The sequence below is a fragment of the Rattus norvegicus genome, chromosome 9 (assembly GCF_021556685.1).
Source record: "Rattus norvegicus strain SHRSP/BbbUtx chromosome 9, alternate assembly SHRSP_T2T, whole genome shotgun sequence".
Lineage (NCBI taxonomy): Eukaryota > Metazoa > Chordata > Mammalia > Rodentia > Muridae > Rattus > Rattus norvegicus.
Window position 1 is genome coordinate 109370576 of NC_141542.1, and position 24560 is coordinate 109395135.

The following is a 24560-nucleotide window of genomic DNA, read 5'->3' on the forward strand; positions in this document are numbered from 1 at the left end:
TGAGGCAGTGGCTCCTTGATACAGCCATGCCTGTGTCCAAGAGTCCACATTCACTCAGGACTGTATCTTACACATTCACGAGGCTCCCAGGAGCCAGCCCTTTCTTCAGGTTTATCATCTAAGTCAGGCAATGGAGTGTTTTGGAGCCCCAGGCAGTCGTATAGTGCAGTGTGGAGGTATGTGCCCGCTGAATATGCTGTCCTGTATTTCTTTGGGCCCTTCTTTTTGACTTTGCCTAGCCTAGCAGCTCGCCCCCCAGCCAGGCTGTGAGTGTTGGGGTGAGCTGTGAGTCAGAGGGAGGCCCTGTGGGAAGAAGCCCTGTAGCCACATGGGGTTCACATCCCATGGAGGTCGAGGAGGTGACGGACCCTTCGCTTTAGGCTGAGACACTTGAGGATGTTTGGTAGCCCTGGCAACTTCAGAGGTATGAAAGGTTGTCTGGTGACATGAGAGGGTAGGGTTCTGATGTTGGTTCTCTGGTCAGCCGTCTTAACAGCAGAGAGCTCTGTGCTAGTCTAGGGAATGATGTAGCAATAGAAACATTCACAACATGGGGAAGGCCAGGTTCCTTTGGACATTATCCAATGGAGTTCCATGCAAATAGTGGGGTGCCGCTAATTACACTGGACAACACGGGGAGAGGATGAATACAGGGCTTCAAATTCTAAGCTCTGGCATCCTGTAAAAGCCCTCCCTACCAGTGCCTGGACTGTGGCACGGGCTGAACTGGTCTCACAGGGATCTCATTAAAGGGACAGCAGGAGCTGGAATGGAATTGTGTGGAACTCCTTGAGGAAGCTGGGAACACTGGGCCTGATGAGGGTTCCTAGCTCACAGAAATACCTTCCCACAGCAGCAGGTTTCTCTCTCTGAGGAGAGCAAGCCCCACCACCAGGAGATGGCTACCCGCATTCCTAAGGCATGTGGAGGGCCTCCCAGGACACCTCCTACCCCTGCTATTTATGGACCTGCAGCTGGACACAAGTCCTTGTAGGGTCCCAGAGGGTAGGGGATAGATACTGTCTTATGTATGTCCAGTTATGAAAATGTGTGGAAATGGCTGTTAAGGCAGGGAGGAGTGAGTGGGGTCAGGCCGAGCCTCTGTGGGCATTCATCAAGCAGATGCGTTCAGTTACTCGGGAGGTGGGAGAGGGAGCAGGCCTGCTGGTCACCGTGAGTTAGCTAGAGGTTTTCAATGTGGTGGTATGTTTTGGAGACAGAGCCTCTCTACTTAGTCCTGGCTGTTCTGGTCCCATTCTGTAGACTGGGCTAGCTTCAAACTCACAAAGATCCTCCTGCCTCATCTTTCTGGGTGCTGGGTTCAATGTACAACACAACACCGAGTTTAGCCAGAGACATAATGGAGAAGAGACTCAGACCTGGTGAGTAAATGCTGAAGAGGTCGTTTTGCAGCTTGCTGCTGCCTGCTCTTGCCAGATCACCTCACTACCCTACAGGAGTCAGCCTTCCGTTGTAGGCCCAGAATGTATGTCTGCCTCCAGGCTGATTTCACTTGGGTAGGGCTCACTGCTTCCTAATTCCCAAGGCTCACTGACTCCTGCTCAGGCCTTGGGACGGCACAGGAACTAAGGCCTCTCAGCCTTGGTCTTCCTACTATACAGTAAGGTTGGGACTGAGAACTGAGAAGTCTTCTAGCCATCTGGCTTCCTGATGAGTTAGGGATTCCATGGACCCAAAAGATTTCGGTGTCAGAGGTCCCCTCCTAGCCTATCTTCACCTCATATTTACCTGCCCCCACTTCTAGGCCCTGTGGCTCTCCCAGCTCCTTCCCTTCTATAAAGTGCTATCCACTTACTCCATGCTCCCAGTCCCAAGAAGGTATCCCAAGAAGCCTCTGGACGGCTGTGTGAAGTCTGCCTTAGGGTGGAACCCTTGTGTGTGACCATCGCCCAGTGTGGTCCTGGCATTTGCTGCCTGGTGGACAGCAGGTGGAAGGATGTGGGGAAGGAAGGAGGGAGGGAAAAGGCAGTATGGCTGTGTGGGTGGTCTTGCCTCTGCAGCCTCCTGTCTTTGGATCAAATCCTTTGGTTTATTTCCAACACAAGAAAAATAAGTGCTCAACGCTAAGAGCCCAGAAAAGCACGGGGCTTAAAGTGGTGCAGAGATCAGTGTGCATGGTGAGAGGAAACGACTGGGCTGTGACACACTCCCCACAAAACAGTTGCAGACATAAATGGAACAAGAACTGTGAAAGCCCACATAAAGGAAGCTCTAATACCTTAAAGACACAAGGTAAGGGCAGAACAGAGAAGGCTGGCAGAGAACCCTCAGACACGACAGCCCCCACACCCACCCGGCCTGGGGCACCCATAAACCCCATGCAGTCCTTGTAAAACAGGGTGTTTTCTACCTTAATCAGAACAAGTTAATTATGGAATTCATGAAACAGGGGGTGGGAGAGAGTACACACACACTCCAGAGCGGGTGAGCCAGCATATGTGCCAGGAACCACTCCGCCCCGGCGGAGAGAAATGGGGGAGAATAGTCCCACTTGCTCCTATTCAGCCATGCGCAGAGCATGGACAGAGGAAGGTGGAAGGTCAGGATGCAGATAACCCAGGCTGGGACCTCCGTGTCTGTAAAGGTCCAGTCTGGAGATCTGCAGCAAGAGAGGAAAGGCTAGGGTAGGACATGACACACACACACACACACACACACACACACACACACACACACACACACACACACACACACACACACCCTGTGAATCCCTTTGCAACCGAGGAATGAGCAAATGTTCCTTGTATTACTTTAGACCTAGTAATAATACAGAATCCACACAGAAACAGGTACCATTTAACATTCCCCATCACGGTGGTAATAGTGTTGTCCTCTGGGGAGGAGGATCAGGATGTGGGGGCGCGGGCTTTCCATGTGATCAAAGTTTGGGAAGGAGGGCTGACAGTTGCACACCGTGACTGTACTACCCGACCCAGTGATTATATTATGTGACACTGGGTTACATAGTTACATACTCTAAGATGATTAAAAGGTCGAATTCTGTGTTTGCATGCATTTCATATGAATAAAAAATTGTAATTTAACTGAGTGAGGATTATTCCTAATTCAAAGGAGTTTGTGAACTCCCAGTCAGGAAGAAAATCAAAATACAAGAGAAATACAAACCCAATTTCCACATTTCCCACCTCTCATTGGTCCAAATGTAAGTTTGATGCCCATCTCTACAGATCTTGGGGGTAGGCACCTCGCCCATGCTCTAGGGTACAGAACCCCAGAAGGAGGGCTGCACCAAGCAGGCCAGGTGTTTGCCCTTGAGTAGCAATCTCCCTTCTAGAAATCAGTCCAAAATGACACAAAAGGCTTCGAACGCTACTATTTAATGAGTGGAAGGCTAACCGATACCGAGGCTGGCCTTAAGGAGCGCTGGCAGAGCTGCCTGCCATGGGAACCTCGAGGGGTCTGTGCCTGTAGGAAACAGATGTACTCTCTTCTAGAATTCCAGCAGCAAAACCACTCAAGTGATTTACATGAGCAAGATGAACCTAAGACAGCCACCAATTCCAAAGGACAAAACACCTGAACTTACATCCCAAATTAGTGTCATAGCACAGAGAGAAATTAACACATCCTATTCCCCCCCCCCCCCCCCCCCCCGGAGCTGGGGACCGAACCCAGGGCCTTGCGCTTCCTAGGCAAGAGCTCTGCCACTGAGCCAAATCCCCAACCCTAACACATCCTATTTAAACTTTGTCTTTTATATTTTTTAAAAGACTTATTTTATGCATGAGTACACTGTAGCTGACTTCAGACACACCAGAAGAGGGCATCAGATGTAGGGAGCCATATTGGATTTGGGCCTGGCCGCTTTGTAACTATATGGCCACAGTTAAGATTACTGCCATAAAGTCGTGGGATTGTTGGACAGAGGCCTCTCCCATGTATTTACGGCACAGGAAGAAAAGACCAAGTAGTAAACACCCGGTGTCTCCACTGCATGAGCTCTGCTGAGCCCGGCTGATGCACGTGGAACCGACACACCTGGACCACACCTGGGTGGTGGTCAATTTACTTCTGCCTTTTACTTCCTCAGCCTTTATCCTTGTGATTTAGGCTGGTCTTCTCCGATTTCTCCCTAATTAATTCAGGTCTCAAAGTCGGTCTTTTGTTACCGAAGTCACGAGCCAGGGTTTCCCACTGTGCTTCCCAGATATTTTCTACCTGGAGACTTGGGTATATAAGTGGTGAATAAAGCTCCAGGAGTCTCTTCCGCTCTTCCTCTCCCCCCCCTTCCTCTCCTCCTCTCCTGGCTTGACAGATAACGTGTGTGTGTGTGTGTGTGTGTGTGTGTGTGTGTGTGTTTCTTTAATCCCACAGGCTTTCCCCACCGTGTAGGTGCAGGCGCCGACAATCAGATCCCATTACAGATGGTTGTGAGCCACCATGTGGTTGCTGGGAATTGAACCCAGGACCTCTGGAAGAAGAGCCAGTGCTTTTAACTGCTGAGCCATTTCTCCAGTCTAAACATTATCTTTAATGGGAAAGGTATATGGGCTAGCAAAAGTCAAATTTTAACCACATTGCATATATTCTATAGAATTAAGCAACATTTTGTTAATTTTTCAGCTTAGAAGAAACAGAATTAAAAAATATAAACTAAAAAAAAAAAAAAAACCACACACAATCTTAAACTTGAATTAGAAACCGTTCTTCCCAGAGCCTCCAGCTGCTTTCTCCCCCAGAGAAACGCAGGCTCCTCTGTATCTCTTTCCCAGGGATGAAGCTGGGAAGATTGCATGCTGTGACCTTGAGGCACTCCTCTGCCTTTTCTGCTCATTCTGGCAGCCACAGATCTCCCCCATCTACTTTCCAGAGGGCCTCGAATCATAGTTCCAAGTTTATCAGTGCCTTCCTGATTTCTACTTCCCCAACTCCACCCTGTCCCACTCCCCCAAACCTGCAATAAGAGAGCCTCCTTGTTCTTTGAATCTGAAGGGAACTGACTGAATTTAGGGGCCACTGACACAACGGTGTGGTTTTCCCAATCCTGTGGAGCCAAAGGGAACTAAGGGCTCTTTCCCCTCAGGACCGAGCATCAGCCGGTGTCTGTAACAAACAGCTCTTGTCTTTATGAAGCTCTTCCTCAGACTTGAAGTTGCTTTCCTTTTGGGCCATGATGCTGTAGCTCTCCTAATGAAGCCTGTGCGTGTATGCGTGCGTGCGTGCGTGCGTGCGTGCGTGCGCATGTGCGTGCGTGCGTGCGCATGTGCGTGCGTGCGTGCGTGCGCATGTGTGTGGGTGCGTGCGTGCGCATGTGTGTGGGTGCGTGCGTGCGCATGTGTGTGGGTGCGTGCGTGCGCATGTGTGTGGGTGCGTGCGTGCGTGCGTGTGTGCGTGCGTGTGTGTGTGTGTGTGTGACTCCCTACGTGGAGCAGTCTGGCCTTAAGCAGGAAGCATAGGGATTAAAGGCAAGCACCACCATGCTACTTTTAAACAAATATTTTAAAAAATATTCTATTATTTATTTGTGTGTGCACCCATGCAGACCAAAAGAGGGTGCTGGGTCCCCTCGAGCTGCAGACACAGGCAGTGTGAGCGGCCCCACGTGGGAGCTGAGACCTGAATCTTCATCTTCTGGAGCAGCGGTGTTTTAAGCTCCGAGCCATCTCTCTAGTCCTCCACATTATTGTTTTTCCTGTTTTGGCTTTTTGGGACAATCTCCCTCACTGCATCAAGCATGCCCACTTGGCTGGGCTGAATGGCCAGCCAACCCCAGGGGTCTTTCTGTCTGTACTTTCCCAGCACTGGAATTGTGGAATTGCTAAAATCCCTCACACAGGGAGACATAGTCAGTCCCTTTTCCTAAGGTCCCTACAACAGTCCAAGGCATGACTGCCAAAATTCACTCTGGCAAACTGTATCAGGTCTTTGCTACTTTGTGGGTTCTTTTCCCACCCTTTATCACCCCCCAACACCCAGTTTCACCCCCCATCACTAGACAGGAGAGAAGGGGGGGGCAGAGATAGACAGCCTTCGCTTCCTCGGTGAGCACGACTACTAATAAACTGCAAACCACCTCCCCGAATGGCCAAAAGCCCCCATCAGAGCTTATATACCCTTATACACCCTCTAGAAAGGTCTCCGAATTCCACATGTCACACAGCTGCAGAAACTATCTGCAGCTGGCAGACTGCGCCTCTGCTAGACCACGAGGCAAATCAGTCAGCTTCTTCAAATAGTCTGAAGCAGCCCCACATCCCCACACCCGAGATCCAAACAAAAACATTCTTATGATATTTCTGTGTTTTAAAAGGAACCAAAGAGGGGTTGGGGATTTGGCTCAGTGGTAGAGCGCTTGCCTAGCAAGCGCAAGGCCCTGGGTTCGGTCCCCAACTCCGAAAAAAAAAAAAAAAAAAAAAGAGAAAAAAAAAAAAAAGGAACCAAAATTCCAGAATTCTCACTACAGTAACCAGTGACATCATAGGGCTCTTTCACTGTGCATGGGTGAGGAGCTGCTTTCAGGGTGGGCGCTCCCCTGAAGGGCACACTGCACCTGGAAAGACCCTGCCCAGCAGATATGAGGGAGGGCTTTCCCACAGCGCACAGACGAAGCTAAATTCTTCTAGTCTCCTCCAGACAACATACTCTAGCCCCTTCTAGAGGTCATGTGCAACTAAGGCACACTGTATGTAACAGGTAGAAGGAAATGGCTGGATACTCAGGGAAGGGTTTCCTAACCGTCCCCACCCTTCTCATGAGAGAGGATAGAGTAAACAAGCCCACCTGGGATGCTCTTTTGCAACTAGGCATAGCTTGACTACTCCAAGATGGCCGTTGTATGGCTTGGGGGAACAGTCACATCAGAAGGCTATGTGGCCATTCACTGTTTGCATGGTTGCTCAAGACTGCATTCAAGAACTGTACTGACCGGGCCCCCTCCGCCGCCAGTCCTTCATCTACATTTTTAAATGTTTATCTCGAAAGCTACTGTAGTCAGGAGAGGAGGACACTCCCTAGCCTACTTCTCCCGGCTGGGCTCCACCCATTACCTTTCACCACTACCTAATAGCACCACCAAATTGCATGCATCGAATGATCAACCCACTGATTAGGTCAGAGGCCTGTGATGTCAGGGCCTGGAGAAGCTCAGACACACCCAGGGTGTGCAGCGCTAATAATCTTGAGGTGCTTTTCAACACAGTCAGGCTAACATTTAACTACTACAAGGCTATGGGCTCTGCAGTGCACCCTCACTGTTGTCTTAGGGAAAATAAGAGGAAATAGATATAAAATGACCTGGGTTTGGGGATTTGGCTCCATTAGTTGGTGAAGGGCTTGCCCAGCATTCATGAAGCTCTGGGGTTGATCCTCAGCCCTGCATAAAGTCTGGCTTGGTGGCACAGCCTGTAACACCAGCACTTAGGGTCAAGAGTTCAAAGTCATCTTAGGCTACATAGTGAGTTCGAGGTCAGCTTAGGCTCTGTTTCCAAAAGAAAAATCTCCAGGCTTTTGTTCATGGAAAGGCCTGGAAGTTGAGCAGCCCACATGAAGAACCTGTGTTTCCCAGGTTTTGGTCTCTATTTCCACCAGAAAGATTCAGGGCTCGGGAACCTGGGTAGACTTGAGTTTGGGGCAGGGAGCATGTGATCCTCTCTTAGTATCTTACAGACTGTAACACAAACTATCAGCAGCAGATAAAAAACGTACAGTCTACACAGTGATAATATTCAAAATCTTCAGCCATAAAAATAAAGGCCTTTTATTTGGTTTTCTATGCCATTACAAGAACATCTGGACAACACTTCAGTGTCAGCAGAGCCTGAGACCACACCATGTCTACTAAACTGGGGGGCTAGATGCAGGAGCCAGGCTCCTCACCAGGCTCTAGGAGGGGCTCCGGGTTAAGGGGTCACCTTCTTGTAGGTAATGTGAAGATGCTGAGTCATTGGCTGTGTAGTGGTTGCCATAGAGACCGTCTGTTCAAGTTTGCCTTCAGAATTCAGCCTGAATTTCCGCGTGATCTGAGTGGAGAACAAGACAGAACACTTAAGTTTATATCTTCAAAGGAGTCAACCAAGGCTGGGTGTGGCGGCGCGCGCCTGTAACCCTAGCACTCAGCAGGCCAGGACAAGAGAAGCGTGTCCACTTCTAGGCCAGCCGGGCTCCCAGCCTGGGTTCTATTTAGAAAAAGCAAAACTGCCGAACAGCACTGGAGCCTCCACCTGTGTCAATCACTGTCACAGGCCTGTGAGCAGACAGCCCCAAGGTCACGACTCTGGGTGGAGGCACTACGGGCCCAGCAGGACCAAGGCTGCTCAGCCACTTCTCTGGAGCAGCAGGTGGGCATGGGCTGGTATGTGCTCAGCTTTCTTTCCAGAAGTCACCCATTGTTTGGCCTCTGTTAACACAAGCTGGCATTGTGCTGCCTATAACCTCCCACTTCTATCTGAGCCCTAAACCATAGCAAATGTGGTTTTGGAGAACACTGGGCCAGCACTTGGGGAGTGCTGGTCTATTATATTATATGGCTCTTTCCACAAGACTATCATGTCCTCATGTATAGAATACTTGTGGACACTGTGTGACCACATGGATGAATGAACGTCTAAAGAATTCTCTAAGGGCCTATCTATCACTTCAGTGCTCCTGGACCATCAGCTGCTTCTGCCATGCCCATTATGTGAACTCCCAACCCTTTTCCTGAAAAAAAGATAAAAATGTCAGTTATCACAAGTCTAGTTAAGGAGGCTGGAGAGATGGCCCCGAGAGGAGTAGTTAAGAGTACTTATTGCTCTAACAGAGGACTACATGCACATATCTCTATCTATCTATCTATCTATCTATCTATCTATCTATCTATCTATCTATCTATCTCATTCATTCATTCATTCATTCATTCAATGTACATGAGTAGTCTGTCTTCATGCCCACCAGAAGAGGTCATCAGATCCCATTACAGATGGTTGTGAGCCACCATGTGGTTGCTGCGAATTGAACTCAGGACCTCTGGAAGAGCAGTCAGAGCTCTTAACCACTGAGCCATCTCTCCAGCCCTATCTATCTCTTAAATTTAAAAAAACACATAAAACAAAATTCTAGTTAGAGATTTGAGGATGTACTTCAACTGGTAGAGTGCTTGCTTGCATGCAGCCTTGGGTTAGATAACACTAAACAACCTGGATATGGTAGTGCCAACTGTAATCCACTGGGAGGTAGAAGGGGGATCATGAGTTCATAGCCAGCCTGGTATGACAGAGACAGAGACAGAGACAGAGAGAACACACATTTAAGGGCACCAGGAAGCAACCAAGGAAACAAGGAGCAAGGAAGCAGAATAGGCACCCCGCTTAGAACAGTTGCTGGCCCAGGGAGGGTTACAGGGCTTTCTTGGATTGAGCCTGTCTGGTTTAAACAACATCTTGGCTTCTACGGGACTCCCAACCTCATTTCTAGCTGTTGGGAAAAACCAAGCAGAAACAGAGCAGCAAGTCTAGTTCCTGATCTGTTCTGTGGTGAGGGGACTTTAAAGAAAGTCTCAATTTATCTCTTTAGCTTCTTATGCTAGGATTAAGGGGGGAAAAAACTACGAAAAAAAGCCAAAAGGAAACATGTCAGAGAAATACGAAAGACTGCCTCCCAGCAAGATGTCCAGCCCGGAGTTCTGAGGAGACATCAGAGATTATGTCAGACATTAGATTAGGCATGCAAACTGAACTGGAAAACAGACAGCAGGAAATATGTAGACTAAAGTCTGGGGACAGAAATGGGACATGGACAGAGGGAGAGGAGACAGACTGGAAACTGAGGACACAGGTGGAAGAAGAGGAGATAGAACAGAAACTGAGGCAAGATAGAAAGGGGCTCTGAAGATTTTTGAAGTAGTTTCAAAAACAACTGAAGCCAGGTGGTGGTGCACAGCTGTCAATCCCAGCTTTAAGGAGGCAGAGGCAGTCGAATCTCTTGAGTTTGAGGCCAGCCTGGTCTACACAGTGAGCTCCAGGACAGCCAGGACTACACAGAGAGACCCTGTCTTATCAACCAAAGGAACAGTGCTCAGCCACAGAGCCCCCAGGGTCAGGCGCCTTCCCTGGACACTCCCTCATCATCTCCCCACTCACTGTGTTCATCTGGAGCTGCTTTCTGTGTCTAAAGCTACAAGCAGAACTTCAGCCATCACCAGACACTGATCTCTGAACCCAAGTGTTTCCTGAGACTCATCCAACAGAGACCCAGCCCACAGCCAGCAGAGGTGCAAGCAGACAGACACCCACAGATGGCCTAACTCCACATGGTCAGGTGACAGGTCACATCCCCAAACACAAACATTGACAACCAGACACATAACATGTCCCCTCCAGGAGTCAGCACCCCACTGTAGTCTTTCCTGAGAAATGCAGTGTGGCTGCAGCACAAGATAGGACTGCAAATAGCAACTAAGAATATATTCAAGGACCCTAAAAAGATATGAATAAATGTCTCAATGATGACCAGAAACCACAAGTAAATAGTTGGCTAAATTAATGAAAACAATTCAAGATATGAAAATAGAATTTACAAAGAAATGGAATCACTAAAGAATAAAGCCCTTGATAAGAACTCAGGAAATCGGGGCTGGGGATTTAGCTCAGTGGTAGAGCGCTTGCCTAGGAAGCACAAGGCCCTGGGTTCAGTCCCCAGCTCCGAAAAAAAGAACCAAAAAAAAAAAAAAAAAAAAAAAAGCTCAGATCAACCCTGTCCCCAACTTATCACACCAAGTGGAAGACAATTTCACATCTGTAAGACACGGTAAAAGAAAATGTTAGATCTAAAAAACCCAGGTGCAGACCATTCAGAAAATCTGGGACACTATGAAAAGACCGAACCTACAAATGACAGGGATAAAGGACGAAGTAGAACCCAGATCAAAGGCATAAAAATGTGTTTATCAAATCCTGCATGAAAAGTCCCAAAGAAAGAGGGTGTAGAGGCACAGAGAACACAAAATAACCAGGAGCAGAATAGAAACTCTCAGTGCACATGCACATAATCAAACAGAATAGAAACTCTCAGTGACATGCACATAATCAAACAGAATAGAAACTCTCAGTGCACATGCACATAATCAAACATTAAGTGCACAGAACAAAGAAAGGACATTAAAACTGCAAGGGAGAAAGAGCAAGTCACATGCAAACGCAGGGCCACTGACTTTCCATGGAGTCTGGAATGAATATGCACACATACAAGCCCAGACTATGACACCCAGGAAAACCATCAATCACAACAGAAGGGAAATACCCCGTGATAACGTTTAATACACTTTTGTTCACCAGACTAGCTCTACAGAAGACACTGAAAAGAAAACTTAGGTCTGAAGGTAGGATTAACCACACCCACATGACCTTAGAACAGAAAACCAAAAGATGTCTTTAAAGGAAAACTAAATACGCAAACAATAGCAGCACCAGGTCAGGAATGATAAACACTGCTCACAAACTCTCGTTTTCTTTTAGGTTTTCTTACTTTATATGTGATAGTTTGCCTGCATGTCTGTCTGTGTTCCATGTATGTGCTTGGTGTCCTGAATGACAGAAAACGGCCCGAATCATCTGAACCGGAAGTTATAGATGGTTGTGAGCCATTACATGGGAGCTGGGGATCAAACTCAGCCCCCATGCAAGAGTGACAAGCACTTTTAATCATTGAGCTACCTCTCCAGAACCAATAACTATTAATTAATGGTCTCAATTCCCCAATAAAATGACACAGGCTAACAGAGTGCATCAGACACTAAGATCCATCCTTTCGATGCTTCCAATAATCAGACCTCACCATCAAGGACAGACATCTTTAGGTGAAGGGGTGCAAAAGGAACTCCAAGGAAATGGAACCAAGATACAAGCAGGTATATATCCATTCTAGTATGTAACAAAAATAGATTTCAAACTAAAACTAATCACAAGAGATAGGGAAGGTCACTACATATTTGTTAAAGGAAAACACACTAAGGATATTACAATTCTAATAGTTTATGCACTAAACACAAGAACACCCAAGTTCATAAAAGAGATCCTATGCCTGCTAAAAATCACATTTTGATCCTCACACAATGATACTAATGTTAAAACCCTATACTCACCAATAGGCCATTCAGACAAAAACAAAACAAAGAAACACTGGAGTTAAATAATGTCAATTAAACAGGTCTTAGAGACTCCTGCAGACATTTATCTCAAACACTAAAGAACACACTTCCTTCTCAGCAGCCCATGGAAGTTTTTCTAAAATTAGTCACATATTGGACACAAAGCAAGTTTTAACAAATATAGGAAACTGAACTATTCTGCATTTTGTCTGACTTCCATGGATTAAAACTGGGTATGAACAAGAACTGAACTGCAAAGCACACAAACTTCATGGAAGCTGAACTAAACACCTTACTACCGAGTGAAGATAGGGTTAAGGCAGAAATCAAGAAGGGAATTTAACAATTTCTAGATTGAAGAAAATAAAATAAAAATACAGCATACCAAAACGAAGGCAGTTCTAAGAAGAAAGTTAGTCACGGCACTAACTATCAAACACTTGGAGCAAGCTTGAAATACTACCCAGAGGGTTAGATGGGAGACATAAACCGAGGCTGAAATCGATGAAAAGGAAGCAAACAATACAGAGGACCAGTGAAAAGAAGAGCTGGGCTTGGTTTGGGAGGGGGGGGGAGTGGGAATCAATAAGATCAAATTAAGCTAAAAAAAAAAAAAAAAAAAAAAAAGAAACCAAATTAATAGAGTTAGAATGCTGTTGTAATTGACACCAAGTAATGCAGGGCATCATACGGATGGACGGATGGACAGACAGACAAACGTGTATTTCATCAAGTTGAGAAACTACTAGGATGGGAGGAGGTTGGGCTCACCTGCTGCACATGGGGCTCCTTGGCAAAGGAGATCCTGGAGATGGAATGGGATGAAACACACAGCTCCTGCCCATTCACTTCACCCTCCTCCACTTCCACAACACCTGCAAGGGAGGAGTTAGTGTGATCCAAGCCACTCCACCCTCCATGCACTCGAGACGCGAGACAGTCAAGGGAAGCCTGAACTTTGCCACTATCCAGGCACAGTGTCTCCCACTTCTCACATGAAGGGAGAGGAGCTGTTCTTGCAATGTCAAGAAAGCGACTCAGAATTCTCACTCCCTCACTCTGCGTGCACTTGTGTGGGGTCAGAGGCCGACTTTGAGCATTTTCCTCTGTGTTCTTTCTTACTTTTTCTGGAGACACCTCCAGTCTCTGACTGAACTTGGAGCTCACCTCTTTGTCAGGCTGGTTGTCCAGCCAGAAAGCCCTAGAGATCAGCCTGTGTCTACATTCTGTTGTTGTATGTTATTGGGGGGTCCAGACTCAGGCTCTCACGCATACATAGTAACACTTTGCCTACTAAGCTTTCTCCCCAACCTCCCCAACTGTTTGTGGGAGGGGGTCTCATTAGATTGCTTAGGCTGGTCTGGAATTTATGGAGTCAAGAAATCCTCCTGCCTCACTCACACCTCAAATGCTCGATGGTAGGTCATCTCTGTAGAGCTGCCTGGACCCCAGCCGTCTGACAGTGCCTGGTGGTAGCTTCATTCCAAGCTGGCTACTTCTGACAGGAGTGAGACTGGGTATGGTCAAGGCCATACAGTTGTTGAGTGATTTCTGAGCCAGACTTGCCAGACTTCCAGACAAGGGCCGACCTTGGGTCAGTTGGTCTGTTCTTGCTAGGACCTATCCTTGGACACGTGCTGTGTTGGCATGGGTAAAGCACCAAAACTAACGTCATGCTAGGAGGAAGGCTCAAGTCTGTGGAGACCTATATTCTCACTGTCCCTGCAATACACGCCACAGGAGAAATGCATTTGAAGTCACTGAGCTGGTCTCAGTAGCACTGATCAGCAGACCCTGGGTTAGAGGCTCCATACCTGTGTTCTGGGCACTGACGAAGGCCACCTTGTTGGTGTCAGGCTTGAGGCGGATGAAGCCACATTCTCTGTGCATTGGCTTGTGTGTTTCTGGATGGAAGGAGTTGAACCTGGAAGGGAAGAGAGATGTGAAGGAGGTATGTGGCCTCCAAGGGCTGTCCTGTTAGATGTAGTATAGCAAGGCTTTCCTCTGGGCACGCCATCAGTGACCCACGACACCTTGCAGCATACCCCAGTCTCACAGTCATGATGATGAGAAGCAAACAGCACAGCGAGAGCTGGATCTATACAGCAGTTCTTTTCAGACAGGGTCCGCTGTATAGCCCTGGCTGTCCTGTAACTCACAGCCTGCCTCTGTCTCCCAAGTGCTGAGATTAAAGGCACGTGTCAGCATAAGTGAAGAGTTTCTGACACACCTAGCAGAAGGGGAGACTCACAGACCCTTCTCTGGAATTCTAGCATTGCTCTCCTGTTTCACCTCTGAGCTGCGGTGATTTGGGGAGCTCCTGGGATACACACAGTAACTGAAAGGCAGGCCTCTATGAAGTCATCATCTATGGGATGGGATGGGACTTTGAGGAGGTTCTGCTGATTGAAGATCACCTACAGTTCTGTAAGAGACCTCAAGAATCCCATTGGTTTGACAACCAAAGTCTTAAGTTTGGTCTATGGTTGGTGAATAGACATTCGTTCTTGTCTCCTTGGCAAAGGTTTACACAGCAAACTGACATCCTAATGTGGAGCAGCAGACTCATGATGAATTTGGGAGGAGCGATTACACAGTCTTTGCTTTGTGTAGCACACACAACCGAGACCAAGCTACCTCAGGACAGTACCAGGGCGATCCATCTCTTGCCCATGTGCCGTGTGCCCTCTTGCTATGGCGGCAGTTGCATGGGCCTTGTTAAGGGTAATGAGACACATGACTAATGCTGAGAAGTGGGGGTGAGTGTCCGTGGGGGTGGGAGACAGTGCCCAGCCAGGATAGCTTTCTCGCTCCATTCCTCTGCAATGAGTGGGCTCTGCCTGAAAACAGCTGAAAGACTGAGAGAATGCAATGCAGTCCCGGAGAAATGCACAGTTGGGACAAGGGACCAGCAAGCTGTGATGGCTTGTGTGACGGCTACTGTGCTAATAAAATATGCGATGTAAGCCAGGATGGCTGGCCAGCAAGACCTGCTAATGAAAAGTAAGAATCACGATGCAAAGGGTCCCACAGCTCTCATCCTCCAGGTTAGTCTCTCATTCAGCAGGTAAATTAGATAAAGGGGGATGAGCTAAGAGTTGCTGGTTCTCCACTTCCTGCTGCTGACAGGGATGCCAAAGAGAAAGATGTAGGATGTCATACAGGTGAAGGCAGGTACAAGATAAACAAGGCCTGTCATTGGACGAGAAGGAAGGATGGGCAGGGGAAAAGTTTTAGAGAGAGGAGACTAGAGCGAGGCAAGAGAAGCAGCAGAGAGAACATGGAGGCAGATGTTAAGATTTCTCTCTGCACATTTACAGGTTGTTATGAATATTCTTAAGGGATGGATGTGTACAGGGCTTTGTGTGTCTAGATGAGCAAATTATATCTTATCAATTGGATCAGAGGTTATTGTGTTCTGTGTTCTTTCATGTGGTGATTTCCGTTCAAGAGAGTATGTGGTGGCTGGAGACATGTGTATGGTGGCAACTGCCTTGGGAACTGGATGGGTAGAGAGATTGTTGCCAGGCTCAGAGAGAAGCCATCGGCAGTGTGATATGGGATGGAGCAAAGTGGGTGAGAGGCTTTGCTGACTGAGATGAAGATATCCACCAGGTATCTTGGGGCACTGCGGTGTCCGATCTAGTGCAGGGTAAAAGACGCCATGTTATTTTTTATAATTTTACAGCAACAGAAAGAGAACACAAATCAGAGCTCTGTTAATGAGTCCCTCCTGTGATTAAAAACTTGAACCCCATGAGAAGAGTCAGCTAGCGAAGACTGAACAAAATAAGGTAAAGATGACAGAAGCCCCCTCAGGCACTTCGGATCACAGGAAGGCGAGGGCCGTGCCTCAGTACAGACGAGATGTGCAGAGTCACACCCTGCCTTGGAACGGCTCTCGGGAAGACTTGTGAGAAGGAAGGGAAGAACTCACAGTGTGGTTCACTGTGGCACAGGGTGCGTGGGGTCAGTCCGATGCTGTGGAAGTAACTGGTAACAGAAGCCACCCCGTCTGGGGACAAAGGCTGAGGAGCCTGGGACAACAGGAAAAAACCAGCTCCTCATGGCCTGGCTCACATATGCCATCAGGGACACTTGGTTATCCACAGCTGAGGTCCCCATGAATCAGGGTCTGAAAGCGCAGGGACAGAAGTAGCTGAGGGAAGGTAAGCAAGGAGGTGTACGGTGCCCAGTTTACTGAGGAGCATTTCCTCCACTGAAATAGGGTGGCTCAGCAGGCAACCTGGTTTGGAGTTTGAGGTGCTTAGCTGAGCCCCTTGCTGGGTGAGATCCATAAGGTAGAAGAGGTTGTGCTGGGTTTTGACAACTTACAATGACATATAAACTGACATATAAAATGACATATAAACTGGCCCGTAAAGTGCTGTATCAACCAGGAGGAAATGGAGGAGGGTGAAACAGAAAGGAGGAGTTTGTCTCAGTCATTTGAAGGAGACATGACAAGATTTGTGTCAAACTGTAATTCCTACGGGAAGAAAATGATGAAGACAAGTGCTGTTCTAGAGGGTTTCACAGGATGCAGCAATGATAGAAACAGCGTGGATAAAAACCACGATTCCACCCCGTGTCTCTTGTTAGCTGCTGACCCCTGAGATCAACTAGAACTTGCTCAGAATAGCTGGTGGTGGCCTCAAAGGTCCTATGAAAGAGTTTCATCACATGGGTGTATAGTGCTAACCTGAGTGCCTTAGAGATTTAGAAAACCATCTGAAAAACTGTAAAAACAGCAGCTAAGAGGGCACCCTGCACGTAGGGGACACATGCCAAAAGCTACAAGGTGTCAACCAAAAGCCCCAGTGCCAGGGTGGGGAACTCCCTATGAGCTACTTGCTCTGGAGGCTCCCTTCCCAGATCATAAACGGCCGCCACTCTTGTTGGGTATGTGTCGGACTAGGTGGTCGGGTCTCCTCCTTTCATGCTGGCTGGCTCTGCTGCAGGAAGAACTGCCATCGAAGCTCTTACTGGCCTGCATACCCCGAGAGCTTCACCGTCAAACTGCCGGGCAGGCTTGCCCAACAGTAGCAGTGACTGCTCTGAGTACAGCCAGCAGCCTTCCAACTAGATGCGAGCCTGCCACAGAAGAGAGCTTACACCCGGTAGTGTAAGTCAGAACAGAAACTCGTGGCTGGGCTTCAGGGGGGATTTTGTTTTGTTGAATGGCCATATCAAATGACCTCGTACAGATCTGTGCTTATGCCCATAGTCTATTAGTACTATTGGCCTTGGCTGTAGAGAGAAGACTTCTTACAACAGGTAGTGTAAGGTGCAAAGACTCATAACTGGTTAGACTGCCAAGCATAAATAAGGCCTGTTTAAGTGACATAGGTGGCCCAGTGCTAAAAAACAAACAAACCACAACACAATAACAACAAAAACACAAACCACCTTTTCCAAGGCTAAATGAATCTTGCAAAAGAGGGAGTAAAAAAATGTAAGACCCAAAAGATGGGGGTCTGGGGTGCTAGGGCCTTTTCCTTCTGGAATTACATGGCCATCCTACAGCCATCTTGGAGCAGAGAGTTCTGTGTCCCAGAAACCATGGTAATAAAACACAATATGGTGCCGTGAACACCAACAGCAACAGCTGTGAACATTCTTTAGCACAGGACCTAACACCTGAGATTCCCCACATTGCTCTCTCCTGCCCACCCAACAAGTGATCCTGGCAGATGCTAGAGTATAAGCATGTGGAAGGTTAAATGAAAGGGAACTCGGGTGCAGCTACTGTGAGGTCACCACCCATCATGGGGTGTGCTCTGTGGTAGCTGTTTGGGAACCAGCCTCATTTCTGGGAAAACCTCTCACCTATGCCTCAAATGCCAAACGAACTCATTGGTTCACCAAGCTGAACCTTGGTAGAATCCTTGGTTGTTGGTCTGGGGTAAATAGCTTATGTTTCCCTAGGAGAAGTCCACTCAGCAATTAAAAAGGAAAAAGAAAAGAAAAAGTCGTTATGGAAGAGACCTTAGCTGCTGGGACATGATCTGACCAGAAGAGGCTCTTCCAGGTTCTGACTCTCAGCTCTGTCTACCAGCCCCCCACCACTGTTCTATCCTGTTCATTGTTCCAAGTTCACCAACTCTTAAAAGACAGGAAATCATGTGCATGTGTGTGCGCGTGTGAGTGTGTACTGTGACAGGGCTTGAAAAAAGTACCAGAAAAACTCCCAGCCCCAGAAACTTGTCCTTAATAATATGGAGAATGCTTTTCAAACTGTGTATCTCAGGCACCGCTGTAAACACTGTGGATAATTACAGTAAAATCTTAGGATTTCTCTTCCAGACTTGCCTCTGCCTCCCCAGTGCTGGGACTAAAGGCTTTTGCTTGTTTGTTTTGAGACAAGATTTCCTTGGTATCGATGCTGGCTGACCTTGAATATAAAGAGATCTGCCTGCCTCTGCCTCCCCAGTGCTGGGATTAAATGCAATTCTTATTTTTTTTTAAAGTTTTTTTTTTTTTTAAGATTTATTCATTTATTATATATAAGTACACTGTAGCTGTCTTCAGATACACCAGAAGAGGGCATCGGATCTCTTTACAGATGGTTGTGAGCCACCATGTGGTTGCTGGGAATTGAACTCAGGACCTCTGGAAGAGCAGTCGGTGCTCTTAACCGCTGAGCCATCTCTCCAGCCCGCAATTCTTATTTTTAAGAGCCCAATCAATCTCTATGGTAGAAACAGAACAGGTACTGAGATAGATAGATAGATACATACATACATACATACATACATATGTATGTATATATATTATGTGTATATATACACATAAATATAATTAGGGCATAGTTTCTAACTAACCTTTGTCACATATTCACACTGAACACAGTACACAGGTCTCTAATTGCAGCACTTAGAAGACAAAGGTCAGCATGGTCTACACTGTCACAGCCTGACATGCAAACAGAAAAGGCCTGCCTCTGGGCTGGGCTATGAATTTGATGCAGTGGTAGAGGCCTGCTTATGTGCAAGGCCTAGCAGAAGAGAAAGGGGGAGAGAGAGAAAGGAGAGAAAAAAAAAAAAAGGAAGAAAGGGAGGGACGAAGGAGGGGAGGGAGAAAGGAGTGAGCCTGATTTCTACTATCTGGGTCATTTATTTGCTTGCTTTTTTCTGTGCTGGAATTGAACTCAGGGCCTCACATATGTTGGGTGAGTCTTTTATCACTGAGCTATATATCCTTCTCTCTCTCTCAAAGCTTCATTATTATTTTCAAAATTTTATGTGTATGGGTGTTTTGCCTGTGTCTGTGAACCAATGCATTCCTGGTAACTCAAGGCCAGAAGAGGACATGGATCCCTTGGAGCTATAACTACAGACCGTTGTTAACCCTGTTGTGGGTGCTGGGAATCAAATCCAGAACCCAGGTCCTCTAGAAAAGCAGCTAGAGGGCTGGAGAGATGGCTCAGTGGTTAAGAGCACTGTCTGCTCTTCCAGAGGTCATGAGTTCAATTCCCAGCAACCACATGGTGGCTCACAGCCATCTGTAATGAGATCTGATGACCTCTTCTGGTGTGTCTGAAGACAGCTACAGTGTACATGTATATATAAAATAAATAAATCTTAGAAAAAGAAAAGCAGCTAGAGCTCTTACCCACAGAACCATCACCACAGTCCCACACCTAGCCCTCTTTTCCTTTACATTTGAGACAGCCTGGGAACCTGTGATCTTTCTGCTTCAGTCCATGTGCTGGGATACAGGCATTGTTACTTGGCTGTGCTAGACTGTTTGAGATTTACTTATTTTTTAAAGATTGTATAATTCTTCATCATGTGTATGTATGTATGTATGTATGCCGCATGTGTTGGATTCCTGTGGAGGTCAGAGGTTGGGGGTCCCTGGAGCTGGAGTTATAGGTAGTTTTAAGTGGCTGACATAGGTGCTAGAAATTGAACTTGGGTCCTTTTGGAAGAGGGAATGTGTCCTCCTAACTGGTGAGCCATCTCTCTAGCCCAAGACACTTGCTGTTGTTGTTTGTTTTGTTTTCTGTGTATGGGTGTTGCCTACACAGATGTCTGGAGGTCATAAGAGAATCTGAGACCCTGAAACTGGAGATGCAGATGGCCGTTAGCTGGTGTGTGGGTGCTGGGAGCTGAACTTCTGGTAGAGCATTCGGTGCTTTTAACCACAGCCATCCCCCAGCCTTAGGTACTTTTGTATTATCCAGAATTCCCAGCTCACTCGAGATGGTACTGACTCTGAGAAGTGGTCCTGAGTTGTGTAAAAAAGCAGTTGAGCAAGCCACAAGGAACAGCCAGTAAGCAGCATCCTTCTGTGGCTTCTGCTTCGGTTTTCCCCTCCAAGTTCCTGCCCTGACTTCCTTCTCTAAGTGATAGAGTGTGATCCAAGATTTGTAATATAAAAACTTTCCTCTCCAAGTTACTTTTGGTTACGGTGTTTTATTACAGCAATAGAAACCATAATTAAGACTATCCTCCCTGTCTCTGACCTGTTTTTCTGAGTAGTCCAGGCTGACTAGGCCTGACTGGATAGTAGGCTGAGCGGTCTGCCTTAGCCCCAGAATGCTGAAGATTACAGGCATATATATGCCTCCACAATCAAATCACCTCTTTCTTTAAGGAGACCATTGTCAGGTGTGGTAACACACGACTTTAGTCACAGCACTCTGCAGGAAGGGTTTAAGGCCAGCCTAGTCTTAACAGAGAGTTCCAGGACACCCAGGGCAACACAGAGACCATCTTAAAAACAAACAAACCACCACCCCCCCTACCCCCCCCCCCCAACAACAACGCCCCAGAAAATAGTCATCTTCTACCTTTCCATATCCTAGTTAGAAAATGAAGCAGAGTATCTGCTGGGTGTGGGGGCGCATGCCTGTAGCTGTAGCACTCAGCTAATGGAGGCAAGATAACTGTGAGTCTGAGGCCAGCCTGAGACACACAGCGGCTTTCAGACCAGTCCGGGCTATGAAGGATACTCTGTCTCAAACAAAACAAAACAAACAAAACCAGTAACCACCACAAAACAGATGGATGTGGAGTATCTCTAAAAAAATTCAAAACCCCAAATGAGGTCAGGAACATGGCTCAGAGGTAAGAGCACTGTGCCTCTAGCAGAGGACCCTAACTTGGTTCTTTGTACATCTGTGGCAGCTCACGACTGTCTGTGACTTCAGTTCCAGGGCATCTCATACCTTCTTTTTCCTCTGCAGGAACCAGGGACACATGTGGTGCATACACACACTCGGGGATCTTCAGACACATCCAAAAATATAATAATAGATCTTCAAACCCAAAATGGCCTAGGCATGGTGGCACAAACCCTTAATCCCAGCACTTAGGAGGCAGAGGCAGGCAGATCTCTGGGACTCTGAAGTCAGCCTGGTCTACACAGCCAAGTTCTAGTACAACCACGGCTGTACTGTCTTTTGTTTTAAAACAAAACTAAGCCCCACACCTATACAACCTAAAAGCTGCAATGGTATCATTTGTCGGCACTGAACAGTTCTGGACCCCAGAGGACTTGGGTTTGGGGTTGTGAACTGCTTCCCTAGTCAGCCTGAGCTAATGTCATCTGCTCATAGGATCGCACACTGTTCTAGTCAGGCCTGAGCTAATGTCACCCGCTCATAGGGTCACACACTGTTCTAGTCAGGCCTGAGCTAATGTCACCCGCTCATAGAGTCGCACACTGTTCTAGTCAGGCCTGAGCTAATGTCACCCGCTCATAGGGTCACACACTGTTCTAGTCAGCCTGAGCTAATGTCACCCGCTCATAGGGTCACACACTGTTCTAGTCAGCCTGAGCTAATGTCACCTGCTCATAGGGTCACACACTGTTCTAGTCAGGCCTGAGCTAATGTCACCCGCTCAGAGGGTCACACACTGTTCTAGTCAGGCCTGAGCTAATGTCACCCGCTCAGAGGGTCACACACTGTTCTTGCAGTTGGAGTCCTGGCACCTACACCAGGCAGCTCATGACAGTCTGGAACTCCAGCTTCAGGGAGCTGACACCGTCTGCCCTCCTTGGGCACATACAGAGACACACAGAGACACATAATTAAATAATTTCTAAAAATCTCTGAATGTGAAATGCTTCTGCAAGTATTTCACGAAAGAGAAACTCAAAATGCAGTACCGTAAGTTATTTAGTAAGATTTAAGAATAGATATTTATTGTATTTATTTGATTGTGTATACTTGTGTGTAGGGGGTCAGTGAATAACTTGAGAGTCATTTCTCTCCTTCCACCATTGTGGGTCCTAGGGCTTGAACCCAGAGCATCCAGCTTAGAGGCCACTGACCCATCCTGCCAGCTCCTAGTTAAGATTCTTAAGAACTCTGTAGTGGAGACTAAAGCAGAAACAGATTTTTGCTTTTGTATTTTATGTACTTTTAAAAACACGTGAGTTTCTGGGGAATAAATCCAGGGCTTAGACATGCTACGAAACCACTCCATCACTGACAATGTCTCCACCCTATTTAAAATTGCTAAGTACATACATTACTTTTAAAATCACATTTCAGCCGCCCTTAAAATACTTGCTAAACACCTCACCTAGCACAGGGCAAAAATAAATGAGGGCCCCACCCTCTTACTTCAGCGGCCCCGAGTAACAGATGTCCACACATCAGACTGACAGTACTGGTTGAATTAAACACACATCAATTGCTTTTCTGCTTAGATTAACTACCTTGTCAACGGGCTGTCTGCCTGACATCTTAAAGAATGCAACAGTGTAACAGACCATTTTTACCAGCCCCATGCCTCAGCTGCCAGGCTCTGGGAAAGAAGACAGAGCTTTTCGGAAGCGAATCTAAAGGTGCTGCCTGGCATGTCTTGGATCAGTCTGGAGTTATCTAAATGCCTAGGCAGTCCGGGAGCGTGAGCACGATGGGACTTACGAGAAGTTGAGCATAGGCTGACCCACATGGGAGATGTGCACCTCCTCCAGGTACTGGAAGGGTTGCAGTGTTGGGAAGGTACCAACTCCCGGCGGCTCTGACAGCCAGGTACCCAGCATCCAGGACAACGGCTCCACCACTGGATTCAGCTTGGGAGGCTCTGAAAACGAAAGGACGGAACAGTAAATGACTCACTTCCTCCAGTGTTGGCCATACTTTGGAATGTGCTTTCGCCACAGCAGCCACACACCCCTCAAATGCCCTGTGGTGAGATCCTCTTGGACCTCTGCAACGTCCAGAGTCCGGGGAGTGATGAAGATGCCAGGGAAGCCTGAAGTCCTTCAGCCCCCGAAGTCCTGGGACCAGAATGTAGCCCAGGAGGAACGGTGCACAAGGAAGGGAGAACAGGCAGGCTAAGAAGCAGATGTGAAAAGCAACAGGGCTGGAGAGGGAGGCCATGCTGGAGCTGGAGGCTGACAGCTTCTAAGAAAATTATCTCTCCCTTCTATTCAACTGTGCCTGCTTCATACCGCAGCAGAGGCTGTCTGCTTTACTGTGGGAAGGTGGCACACTGGCTGGCACGCTGAGGAGCTGGAAGCAGGGCTGGAGGACAGCGAGGCAGGCTGCCCTATGAGGCAGCTCTGTGAGGACCAGCTGAGTGCTGCATGAAGGTGCGGTCTGTAACTGAGTCACATGACCTCCCAGGTCACCTCAGCTCTCACTCTGACTCTGCCAGAGACTGCAGGGCCTCAGAAGGGTCACCAGGCTGATTCCCACAGGTGAGCAGGATACTTCTGGTGCCTTTGTACACCTTGACCCTGGAGTCTGGAAAGCGGCTCACAGAAGAGCGGGGCTGGAGATGGAGGAGGTCAGTGCAGGAAGACTCCCCATCCACCAACAGACACAGCCCATTCCAGAGACCAACAACTCATGTGTCCTGCAAGGCAACTAGGTCAGCGCTGGGAACGACTTCAGCTTTAATATCACACAGCTCTGAGTTGAAAGAGTTAGGAAGAAGATTCAGAAGAGGGAAGACCTTTACAGGGCCCCACAGGCAGAGAAGACAACTTCCAGGCATCAGCTGTCTCCTACCATGTGGGTTCCAGGCATTGAACTCAAGTTCATCAGACTTGGCAGCAAGTGCTTTTACCCACTGAGTCGTCTGCACAGTCCTTAAAAATATTTTTTTATTGGGTTGGAGAAATGGTCTAGCTATTAAGAACACTTCTTGCTCTGGGGAGGACTAAGGCTTAACTCCTAGCACCACATGACCATCCATAACTCCGGTTCCAGGAGACCTGATGTCATCTTCTGACTTCTTTCGGCACTAAGCACACCCTTGGTGTACATATATGTATACAGGCAAAACATTTTAACATACAATAAAATATATAAATCTAACACGAATTTTTAACGTATTGTTTTTATTTACATATATATTTGCTAGTCTATGTGAGAGTGTAACGGGTCTAATTCTGGACCTCTTTACTGGATAACAGGCAGACCGAGCTCCTCTACTCCTCTACTCTTAGGGTGCCAAGTTCACCTCCATACCTTAGTTAAAGCCTAAGG

At 47.4% G+C, this 24560-nt stretch overlaps 1 protein-coding gene across 2 annotated transcripts in view; it reads right to left on the reverse strand.

The window, feature by feature from the left end:
• Positions 1-7700: 7700 nt before the first annotated feature.
• Thap4 (THAP domain containing 4) overlaps positions 7701-24560 on the reverse strand; it is a 39509-nt gene continuing 22649 nt past the window's right edge. For both annotated transcript variants that reach the window (NM_001005564.1, XM_087566962.1), the window contains 4 exon segments: positions 7701-8000; positions 12875-12978; positions 13918-14027; positions 22989-23148. In NM_001005564.1, coding sequence (NP_001005564.1) covers positions 7881-8000; positions 12875-12978; positions 13918-14027; positions 22989-23148 — 494 coding nt within the window. In that variant the 3' untranslated portion in view covers positions 7701-7880.